Source organism: Sapajus apella, unplaced genomic scaffold (assembly GCF_009761245.1).
Source record: "Sapajus apella isolate SASKATOON/1434 unplaced genomic scaffold, GSC_monkey_1.0 scaffold42, whole genome shotgun sequence".
Classification (NCBI taxonomy): Eukaryota; Metazoa; Chordata; class Mammalia; order Primates; family Cebidae; genus Sapajus; species Sapajus apella.
The window spans coordinates 16,350,431-16,363,059 of record NW_022436982.1 but is presented as its reverse complement, the minus strand read 5'-3'; the positions used below and the strand labels follow the sequence as shown (position 1 = coordinate 16,363,059).

At 32.8% G+C, this 12,629-nt stretch overlaps 1 protein-coding gene across 10 annotated transcripts in view; it reads left to right on the top strand.

Annotated features, from left to right (window-relative positions):
- Window positions 1–12,629, top strand: part of CNTLN (centlein) — a 337,157-nt gene that overhangs the window by 156,946 nt on the left and 167,582 nt on the right. For 9 of the 10 annotated variants that reach the window (XM_032300117.1, XM_032300115.1, XM_032300116.1 and 6 more), the window contains exons 9-10: window positions 3,191–3,367; window positions 5,147–5,272. In XM_032300117.1, the coding sequence (XP_032156008.1) occupies window positions 3,191–3,367; window positions 5,147–5,272 (303 nt within the window). The remainder of the gene's footprint in view (window positions 1–3,190; window positions 3,368–5,146; window positions 5,273–12,629) is intronic. The other variant, XM_032300118.1, reaches the window with a different exon arrangement.

Genomic DNA, 12,629 nt, shown 5'->3' with positions numbered 1-12,629 from the left:
AAAAAAAAAAAAAAAAAAAAAAAGTCTGTTAATTTTGAAAAAGTATGTTAAATGACAAAAATATAATAGTTTTCGTTTTTTATTAAAGTCTGGGAGATATATCACAATCTTACTAGTACGAACTTTGAAGGATGAGATTGTGAGATTTATTTATATTTCCCCTACCTATGAAAAATTTATATTGAACTTTTAGTCATTGTATTTGCAAAAAAAATAAATATTTTTATTTTGAAAAGCATTTAGGCCGGGTGCGGTGGCTCACGCCTGTAATCCCAGCACTTTGGGAGGCCAAGGCAGGCGGATCATCTGAGGCCAGGAGTTTGAGATCAGCCTGACCAACCTGGTGAAACCCTGTCTCTGCTAAAAATACAAAATTAGCTGGACATGGCGGCTCATGCCTGTAATCCTAGCTACTCAGGAGTCTGAGGCAGGAGAATTGCTTGAACCTAGGAGGTGGAGTTTGCAGTCAGCTGAGATCGCACCATTGCACTCCAGCCTGGGCAACAAGAGTAAAACTCTCAAAAAAAAAAAAAAAAAAAAGGAAAAGAGAAGCATTTAGTGACATGTTCATTGTAAAATCTTTAAGGAATTCAAGTAAGTACAAAGAAAATAAGTCACCTTACAGTCTCTCTGTTTAGAAATCACACTAACATTTCAGGGTTGTTTTTTTACCTTATGCATGTTTGGTGAAATCTATTTTTATATAGATTTTATAATGTACCCTTTTGTGCCCTACTTTTCTCACTGAATTTGTCATGGATATCTTTCCATATTAGCCTTCAGCATAATTAGAAGTAAATTAAATATTTGGTATATTTTTATGGGTTTTGATACATATTTCAGAATTTCTCTAGATAATTTATAGCAGATTATACTTCCACTACCACATTCTCAAAGTAACCCATAAACTGGATCCAACCAACATTTGAAAATATGGACACTCTTGTTAGAAATCCATTGCTTTTCTTGAAAAATCAGTAAATCTAGCAACATTGGGCACATTCTTCCCTAAAAACAATTGGCTGGAATTCAGCAGGAACTGCCCTAAAATCCCTCCTTACTCCTCAGCAGTGAGGCTGAGTGTTGACACTTCATTTTGCTCATATTTAATACTTTAAAAAATGGTTTTATTAGGAGAAATGTAAAACACTTCTTGTAAACATGTCTCTAACAAAGTGATAAAAGGCAAGAGAGAGAAAACTACACTTAAATAAAATAGGAACATGAATAAGTTACTTTGTGGAGGGGAAGGACGTATCTGCATCGTTAATAGGTATGCAAAGTGCCTCTGTTGGATGAATTCTATAGCTATATTTAAAAACAAACCAAACACATTTTTATTTGCATTATCTTCCTGGCTTCTATTTACTACTTTCATAGTATTTTGATGTTCTGTTATTGTTTATTGAGGAATTTTGAAGGAATACTGCCTAAATATCCTTTATTATTAGCAAAAATATTAATATTAATATCAATAGAAATATTAGAATTAATTCATTATTATTATACTGACAGTATCCACTGTTGGAGCATTGTTAATGTCTTCTTGGATATTTGGGTTATCATTGTAGCTTCTTGACTGAATATTAATTTTATAATATTCCTAGCTATAGCGTTATAATCCATTGATGACTTAGGAAGTTCATTTATTGAAGAACACAGGTTTGTTTATTGGATATACCAATAAACTAAAATTATGTTTTTCTTGTTTTAAGTTTTTGTTTGACCTTAAATTATTTTTTTAAAATTTATTTTGTATATGATAGGCGTTATGTATCATTTATAATTTTATTAAAGGAAACCTAGGCAAGGGCAGGTAGCCTTTTGAAATGTAAGCTTGGCAGCCCAATTAAAGGAAGCATTTCCAAACATCATAAATTTGATCATAACACAGGAGAAAAAAATAAATATAAGTTATACAATGATTAAAATGGTGATAAAACAATAGGACAAAATCATTTGGACTTACTGGAAGATAAATGTTTAAAATATTTTAGTTTGATGTTCAAAGCATGATAAGGAAGTCAGTAATATGTGGTAAGTATGCTAACAATACAATATAAATAATACTTTGAGGAAGATAGTCATATAGTAGAATAAAGGTTGGAAACAAATGAGGTGATTTAAATATAAGGAAAGTGTAATAGTATAAATCAAATATGGCCCTTCTGATTATAAAAATTGCAAGTTAGAATTAGGAAAATTTTGCATATCCTCTCAGAAAAAAGCAGGTACAATTGGAAGGGACATTTCCCATTCTTGGTTCAAAAAAGTTAACCCATGTATATTTTTCTCTTAGTACTTAGGAATATCATTTAGGAAGGATGAAGCTCTTCATAAGTTTATGTGCAAATATTTTCAGGGCTACTAAATCCTTACTGATAATGTTAAGCATCATAAGATTTGACATTTGTTTGCCTGTAAGTCATCAAAAACTGTTTTCATGTGATTCTGTGTTTTCATTTTTGTAAATGTAATTGTTGATTTGCAATAGCATATTTTCATGGGTTTTAATGGCCTCAAGTACATTCAGTGGAGATAGTAGTCAAATTTTGCAGAAGTCTAGTTTTCATGAACAGTTTTCCTGAAAGATTAGTTTTCTTTTGACTTATATTGTTAAAATGTGGAGCTTACCATTAGCAGTTTATCTGAAACATGAATAAATTTTAAAGGAGAATGCTGTAAACTATATTGACTTAAAATTGTCAGTGTTCTTTGAGGAGTTGTTATTAAATTTGGACACAGTAAAAGCTAATTGTACTTATAGTGCTGTTGGTTTCATTTTCCCAGGTTTATATTCTATGGTATTGTATGACACTTGATGACCAGATGGTGGACTGAATATTTTGTGAGGGACTACATGTGTGTATAATCATAAATTCGAAATGACCAATTGATAGTTGAGTGGTGTGTATCATGCAGCCATGCTTTAAATTTTGTCTCTTGAAAATCTACATGACAGCATTATTTATGAAAATACTTGCATATAGACTCTTGGTTATTTTATTGAAAAATCCTATTCTATGGAATGAAAAGGTTCAGCTTATGCTAGTTTATAGTTAAAATGAAATTTTCCTACTGAGTATTTATAATTTCTATAATGTAATGTTACATAACTATTCGCATATATTTATAAATAATGTAAGATACAATCATACATATATATTTACACATATACTTTTTAAATCAGGTACCTCGTCACCCATCTTTATCAAGCTTAGAAACATTAATGGTTTCACAGAAGTCTGAAATCGAGTATTTACAGGAGAAACTAAAGATAGCAAATAAAAAACTGTCAGAAAACTTATCTGCCAACAAAGCTTTCTCAGAAAAGAGCATCAGGACAAGTACTGAAGGAAAACATAAGGTATAGACATTCTGTCATTTTGTGAATTTGCCAAGGTGAGGCTGAAAAGACAAGAGATGAAGTTAAAAAACAAATGGCAGCATATACTTCTCTGCTTACATTTTGGGAAGCTTTTGAAAAATATTATGTACCAAACTCTTGATAAAATATCTCTTAGGAATAAGGAGTTTTCCCTTTTTAAAGACTGAATTATATTCCCAAATTAGTTAATTTAATATATTATTAGTACTATAGCCATTTTGTCAGTAAATTAACATTCTTATATTAAAACTTTTGATGTTTTCCTTATCTCTCTGATGTATGAATCTGATTAAAATTTTATTTTTAAATGGTATTTACTCACTTTTCTAATTTGAATGAAAATAAAAATATATCTAATATGTCTTTCAGATATGATGTTTAAAATACTATCTCTTTGGAAAATAAAATGTTAAATGAATTTTAACACTAACTTCTTATATATTTTTATAGATTTCAAGGCATAGCAGGAGAAAAAAGCAAATTTTACAAAGCATGTTTCTCATTTATTAATGTCTCAATTTTTTTTTTTTTAGTATTTATTACATATTTGTGTTATGCTGTAAAAGATTCTATGGAACGTTGACTATTATAAAAATTCCTTAATATCATGTAGTACATATGTTATTTCTAGATAAATCGAAATAACATTTTCTTCAAATTAAGAGCTTCAGCATATTTTTCATACACTTGTTACTTCAGCAATAGAGGAATAATTTTTTTTATAATAGGAAACCATGCTGTTAAAGTAATAGTTTTTGTTTCTTTCCATTTTTTCCTGTGAGTAGAACAAACTATCTTAATAAAGGAAGTTTTTAAAATTTGAACCATGTTTCTGTGGTACAGTTATTCAAGTTCTCTAAAATTATTAGTAATTTTAAGAAAATGAGATTTATTTATTAAAACATAACTGCCTTATATATTTCTTGCCATTTTGAAGTAGTTTCACAAGCACTTAGCTTTATTTAAATGAAAGAAAACATTCCTAAAATTGAAATGCAGCATTACCAGGCCTAATTTGATTGCTTACTCAGTTGCCAAAGTTTAAAAATATGTTATGATTTTTGTCTGCTTTTAATAAAAGCCAAGAAAAAGAGGGGTATCTTGACCAAAATTTTCTTTCTTTTTGTAAGGCCGTGCAGTAAGATGAACACTGTGTTACCCAGCTTAATAGTTGCTTTCACATATTCTTTCTCCAGATTGGTATATGAAGCTGTACATAATATAAACATATTCTTGTCTCTAGTTAGCCACATTATAGTTAATGACCATATGGTCATTATGGTATAAGATCTACTGTCTGTTGTATTTATATTCCTCAAGCATATTGTTCCTTCAACTTCACAGTGTGTTAAACTATTTCAAAGGGAAAAAAATCCTTTCCCTCTTGTTTCTGGTTGTCCTATCAAGTGTAACCTTGGACCCTTATAGAGCAATTAGACCAGCCTCTATCCCCTCCTTTGTAATGAGGTTTCTTGCATTTCTGAGTCTATAACCCTTTAGTCTTCCCTAATGGGACATCATTATTCTGAAAGAAACAATGTAAATGTAAATGAATATTCTCATTAACGAGTCACAGAGAAACCTTTAGCGGTAGCACTGTGGTAATTCCGCTTGTTATTTCTCTGGTATTCCATGCAGGATTTTTTTTTTTTTTATAATTCATTATTAGTATTCAAAATTACTTGTTCTTTAATTTTGCATGTCTTTCATAATCCAGTGTTCCAACTAGTTCAACCATGTCCTTGTTTTATTCTCCAGGAACCACCTGTGAAACGTTCAAGGTCTTTGTCCCCAAAGAGCTCTTTCACAGACTCAGAGGAGCTACAGAAGCTGAGAAAAGCTGAAAGAAAGATTGAAAACTTAGAGAAGGCACTACAACTAAAGGTGAACATTAAATCGTTTCTTTAGTAGTAACCTTGCAAAGATAAAAATATATCAAAGTAAACATAGAGTTCACAAATTACTAGTTGTCATTTTTCTTTCCTGAATGTAGTTGCCCGTATAAAAGTGTATAATCAGTTCATCTTTTTCTGAGGATTATAAAATAATATAAAATATTTGCTACTTGAAAACTAAATATTTATTTACTACTTTCAAGTTATTTTGTAATATTTTGTCTAAAAATTGGGAAAAAATTTCATATACTTTCTCAAAGACAAAAAATAGAACTGCTGCCAGTGGAAAGAGAATTTCTTGTTCTTTATATATAGTAAACATATAAAAATAAAGGTGAGTTTAAAAGCATATTAACCTAGCTCAGATCACTTACAATTATCCTTTATAGAAAAATTACATTTAGGCAAAATAAGAAATACATATATATTTTTCATTTCAGCTGAATTTGTCTCAGAACATATGACATTTAAATGAACATTCTACCCATGTTTAAGAAACATATATGTTATTGGTCTGTCTTTGAGAGCTTATATTAGTACTTCCTAATTCATACTTTGTGAATTATCTTTCTCCAAGAAGTTGTTCATGCATATTGAACCCATTTTGTGTGACTATATTGAGGGCTTTAATTTTTTTCTCTTTCATTCTTCATTTACTATTACCTGAAGCTGTGTCCTATTTGAAGGTTAATCATATAATTCTTGAATAGTTTTATGACATTTTGTAAGTCCAGTGCTTTACACGTTATTAGAATTTAGTACATTTAAAGCTCGGATACTTTGTCGTATAATACAGATTACTCTTAAGGAGAAAAAGGTTTGGTTTAGATTATGTGTGTTCTAAAACAAAATAGGGTTTAGGAGTACAGTTACCAATAAGCTATGATTAATAATTTTAGTCTACCTTTCCATTAAACATTGCTTTAATTTATGTTTATGCAGAGTTAAACTATTCTAAAACATGAAACATTTCTAAATGAAACTATTCTAAAACAAGAAAATCTACTGTTTCTACCAAAAATAAAATGTCCAGATGACCCCACCTAGCTTTTAGCCTACTTGAAATTTATGTGGAACTTAGATAAACACCTAAGTCATTCTCTCATTCGTTTCCTCAGTAGCAATTACTGAGCATTGCAATTAGCCAAGCATCTTAGTAGTCACTTGTATAACAGGAGACATGTTGAGTTGCTATCCTTCAAGACTCTTTCTCTAGTTAAGATGATATGGTAAGTAAGTAGTTAGAATCTTGTGTTAAGTGTAAATATGTGGTTAAGCACAGGATATTATGAGCATTTTTAGGGAGCCAGTCTGTCATCTTCCTCCTTTTGCATATATATATTTTTTCTTGAGACCAGTCTTACTCTGTCACCAAGGCTAGAGTACAGGCACCATCTCAGCTCACTGCAACCTCTGCCTCCCAGGTTCAAGTGATTCTCCTGCTTCAGCCCCCTGAGTAGCTGGGATTACAGGCGTGTGCTACCATTTGCAGCTAATTTTTGTATTTTTAGTAGAGATGGGGTTTCACCATGTTGGCCAAGCTGGTCTTGAACTCCTGACCTCCAGTGATTCTCCTGCCTCAGCCTCCCAAAGTGCTGGGATTACAGGCGTGAGCCACTGCACCCAGGCTTTTTTCATCATTCTTGAAATTTGTTTCCTGGATTCTCCATAGAAACAGAACCAGTAGAATACACACACACACAGAAACACATACATGTACATGCACATGGAACAATTCTTTACTATATTTGTATGATTCCTTATAGTAAATTACATTACGTTATGAGATTTTGTATAAGGAATTGGTTTACATTATTTTGGAGGCTCAGAAGAATAAGCTCTACAGTTGCTCAGGGAATGCTATGCAGCATAAGAAAGAATGACATCCTGTACTTTGCAGCAACAAGAGTGCAGCTGGACGCCATTGTCCTATGTGAACTAATGTAGAAACAGAAAACTAAATATCATGTGTTCTCATTTATAATTGGGGGCTAAATCCTGAGTGCACATGGACATAAAGAGGGGAACAGTAGACACTTAGAAACTACAAAAGGAGGGGAGCAAGGGCTATAACCTTCTTATTGAGTACTGTGTTCACCATCTGGATGATGGGATCAATAGAAGCCCAAACCTCAGCATCCTGCAATATACCCTTGTAACAAACCTGCACATATCCTCCCTGATTCTAAAATTAAAAAATAAAAAGATCCTCAGTCTGTGAGCTAGAGATCCAGGAGAGCTGATGGTATAGTTCCGGTTTGAGCCCAAAGACTCTAGAACCAGGAAAACTGATGGTATAAGGTAAGTTGAAATCAGAAGACAAGAGAAGATGGATGTCCCAGCTCGAAGGCAGGCAGAGAGGAAGGAATGTTTCTTATTCAGCTTTTATTCTATTCAGGCTTTCAACAGATTAAATGACTTCCATCCACATTGGAGTAAGCAATCTACTTTATTTAGTTTACTGATTAAAATATTAATCTCATCCAGAAACATCCTCACAGACACACCTAGAAATATAGTTAACCAAATATGTATTTGGGCAGTCAAGTTGACACATAAAATTAACTGTCACATATGTCATTCAGTAGTAGCAGATCTCTACCTGTTTACCTCAAGAAATCTGTAAGACTGACAGTTTGTTATTTTTGGCAGGAAGAAGAACAATTCAAAGATATTTTTAGATCTGTTATCTTTCCATCCACTTCTTGAATTCCTTGTTTCAGAAAATGTCTCAGAAGGATTATATTAATTTATTTCCTCATTCTTTTTTTATGACAGCAGCTTTCTGTGATGTGATCCCAAGTTTATGTTCAGAGTAAAGTTCTTTTTTTCCACAAAATTTCTTTTTTTATTTTTTATATTCATAGTTTAAGTCAATTGATGATAATCATGAATTTCAAATATATGTCTTTTAGCAGATTTTCAAGATGAGGAAAAAAATGGGAGCAAATACTTTTCTTGTATTATATCATTTAGTAGGAAAGGATTATTTATTTTAAAGGAGCTATAAAAAGGTGCCATAATCAAGAACATTTAGCAAAAGAAGTAGGTAAACAGAACCTGTAGAGTAAAGCAATTCCAAAGAGAATAATGGACCCCAGAGTAATTGACTTTACTCTAGTAAGAATAAATATCCCATTTAGTGAAGACCGAAGACTTCATTCCAACTCTCCTTTTTATGCTATGGTTATACTTATTGCTATTACTAAAGCACAGGTGGGTATAAAGTAGTAGTTAGTAATATTTCCTAGGGCTGCTGTAACAAAGGTCCATAGCTAGGTGGCTTAGAACAGTACACATTTATTGTCTCAAAGTGATGGAGGATAGTGAAGTTCAAGATGAAGGTGTCAGCAGAGTTGGGTCCTGAGGACTGTGAGGGAGAATCTGTTCCATTCCTCTCTTAGTTTCTGGGAGCCTCAGGTATTCCTTGCCTTATAGATAGCATTGTCCTTGTGTCTTCACATTGTCTTCCCTCTGTGCATCTCTCTTCCTTTGTCTATATTTCTGTTTTTATAAGTGTATCAGTCCTGTTGGATGAGGGCCTGTCTAATGACCTCATTTTAACATGATTACTTCTGCAAAGATCCTATCTCCAAATAAAATCACATTGTGAGATATTGGGGACTAGGACTTCAAGATACTTTTAGATGGGGGTGGTGGGGCACAATTTAACCCATAAAATGTGTCTTATAGTTTTTAAGATACGTTTGTTGATCTTAGTGCTCCTTTTGTAGACCATTACTTACTGCATGTTGAATTTTTGTCATGGCCTTTGGTGTTATATGGAACACTGCTCTGGCAGAAGCATGGGAGTGTGATAGATAAAAATATTCCATGCTCAAATGATTATTTTAAACAGTGGATTAAAAGTTTCTCTTTTTTTGTGAGCCTTTAACAGACTCATGAGTTGTGAATCTATAGAAAGGCATAGACACATCTTTTCCCTGATTTGGTTGGTTATGTTATACCTGTTAATATTAACCAAAAGACTTTTTGCATGAAAAATACTGTTGGAAATGCTGAAATAAAGACAAAAGACATGCTCCACGGCACAGTAGGTAGCTTTAGGGTCCCAAGTTGATTACCAAGGTGTATTGAAGAATGAGAGGGACAAGTAAGTTTCAGGAGTAGCCCATGGAACATACACTTTGATACTTTGAAATGATGCTTTTTGTTCTATCAACAGTTAAGTTATGCACATTAAAGGATTCTTGTTATGAATTGTGTATAAATATTAACACAGTATCTTGCTGAGCTTACATTTATGGTTAGTTTTTTGTGTTTTCAAGATAGGTGACCAGTGCTATAACAAACAGCCAGTAGAAATGGAAGAAATGGAAGCTATTTGTATAAAAATCCCACCCTTGATCCTGACTTGATTAATGTAGTGCTCTAACAACTTATAAAGTATAATTTGGAAACCAGTGCATCAGAGCTTTATGAAATCCACAATAATCTTGACTAATGTGGTGAATTTCTGTTTTATTGACTTTCATGCATTTGGCAACTTGATTCTATTAGTACTTTTCAATGTTGTTTAATAATATTAGTATGTCTTTTGAATACAAGCTATATGTCTTTTATTTTTCAATGGCCTGGTACACATCAACTTTATACATTCTGCTGAAATTAAACATCTGTAATGGAATCCTTGGTATTTTATAAAAGGTTTTTGGCTTTTTTTTTTTTTTGACTTCTTTGAAACCTTGCTTTTATTTTCTGAAGATTCAGCCACTGCTTTATGAACAGTGTTTATGCTTTTGGTTTGCCTTATTCTCATTAAGAAGCCTTTGTCCAAACCAGAAGATTAGATAAAAAATTAATTATGTTTTTATGAATTTAGAATTAGAATTGCAAAGATCTTTGAGGAAAAAGTCAGTTGATACAATTTTTCCTTTTTTCTATTTCCTAATGTTTCATTCATTCATACTTGTTTATACACAGAAAGAGCCTTGCTAGGCACGATGACTCAGGCCTATAATCCTAGGAAATTGGGAGGCCAACATAGGTGGATAACTTGAGGCCATGAGTTAGAGACTAGACTGGTCAACATGGCAAAACCCTGTCTCCACTGAAAATACACAAGAAAATTAGCCAGGTGTAGTGCTGCACGCCTGTAATCCCAGCTACTCAGAAGGCTGAGGTGTGAGAATCACTTGAACCCAGGAGGCAGAGGTTGCAGTAAGCTGAGATGCCGCCACTGTCCTCCAGTGAGTCTCTGTCTCAAAAAAAAAAAAAAAAAAAAAAAAAGAAGTTAGAGCCTCTAGTTTAGCTAGTTTAAATGCAAACTCCAAAGAAAGTACTTAGTAAATGTTTTATGATTTGATTTCATTGAGTAGCTGCCAGTGGAATATTTTTGTGTGTATCCTGTAGGAAAATGTATTAATTAGTGGTATAAAATACATTTTTCAATCCATACACTTGATTTGTTATAAGATCTTTGGTGGTAATATTTCCCAAATAAAGTACTATTATTTTGCCTTTGCCTATTATATGTCAAAATTTGGATCATAATCCAAACTACAGTTAACCTGTGTTTGTTAGAAGGTTATAAAGAAAGCATTTAGATATTTTGAAAAATATTTCCTTTAAGATATCCAACTTTTGATGGATGGCTTCAGCTGGATGTATTCTGGCAGTTTTAAAATGAAGAAATGTTTTTCTTTGAACTACATCTATCTATCTTAGATTTATATTTTTATAAAATTGTACTGTCTATTGCTGAAGTAGGATAAAAGAACAATAGTCTCTAGAACTAATTTAATGCATGATTTACACTTTGACAACAGCATTCCCAAAGCATGAATCTTTGGATAAAACTGTGTTTTAAAAGAATTATTCTTATAAAGTATGTCTATCCAATGATTTGCAAATGATATCTAGTTGAGTTTTATTTTTAATTGTTTAGATTTTAATAATTTTATAAGAATTATGTAAATACCCTATTGTTACATATAATAAATTAAGAAGCAAGTAAACTTAAAGCAGGAAGCTCATCTGTAAAACCATTTTTGTAAATTATACTTTAAGTTCTGGGATACACGTGCAGAACATGCAGGTTTGTTACATAGGTTTACACGTGCCGTGGTGTTTTGCTGCATGCATCAACCTATCACCTACATTAGGTATTTCTCCCAAAATGTTATCTTTCCCTTACCTCCCCGCCCCTTGACAGGCCTGGTGTGTGATGTTCTCCTCCCTGTGTCCATATGTTCTCATTGTTCAACTCCCACTTATGAGTGAGAACATGTGGTGTTTGGTTTTCTGTTCTTATGTTAGTTGGGTGAGAATGATGGTTTCTAGCTTCATCCATGTCCCTGCAAAGGACATGAACTCATTCCTCTTTATGGCTGCATAGTATTCCATGGTATATATGTACCACATTTTCTTTATCCATTCTGTCATTGATGGGCATTTGGGTTGGTTCCAAGTTTTTGCTATTGGGAACAGTGCCTCAATAAACATACATATGCATGTGTCTTTATAGTAGAATGATTTATAATCCTTTGGATATATACTCAGTAATGGGATTATTGGGTCAAATGGTATTTCTGGTTCTAGATCCTTGAGGAATCACCACACTGTCTTCCACAATGGTTGAACTAATTTACACTCCCAACAACAGTGTAAAAGCGTTCTTATTTCTCCACAACCTCTCCAGTATCCGTTGTTTTCTGAGTTTATTATGATCGGCATTCTAACTAGCATGAGATGGTATCTCATTGTGGTTTTGATTTGCGTTTCTCCAATGACCAGTGATGATAAGCTTTTTTTCATGTATTTTTTGGCCACATAAATGTCTTCTTTTGAGTGTCTGTTCATATTAAAATATTTGAAATTCTCATGAGGAAAGAAACTCAAGAAGTTACTTATTTTACTTTGAGAAACACCATTTATAGTCATGTGCGTGTTTTCTGAGGACTAAGAATTTTGTCTTTATAAGTTCATTTTATGTTTATCTTAAAATGATAGTTGATCTCATGTGCTATATACATTTAGAAGTAGTCAACCATGCCACACATGGTGGTATATACCTGTAATTGCAGCATTTTGGGAGGCTGAGACAGAGGATCATTTGATACCAGGAGTTTGAGACCAGCCTGGGCAACATAGTGAGACTGTCTCCACAAAAATAAAATTAAAAACTTAGCTGGGTGTGGTGCTGCACGCCTGTAGTGCTAACTACTTGGAAGGCTGACATGGAAAGATTGCCTGAGACAGGAGTTTAAGACTGCAGTGAGATAAGAACTCTAGCCTAGCCTAGGCCACACAGGGAAGCCCTGTTTTCAAAAAAATAAAAGTAAAAAAGAAGTAGTTGATTACAATTGTTTAAGTTAGGTGTTGAC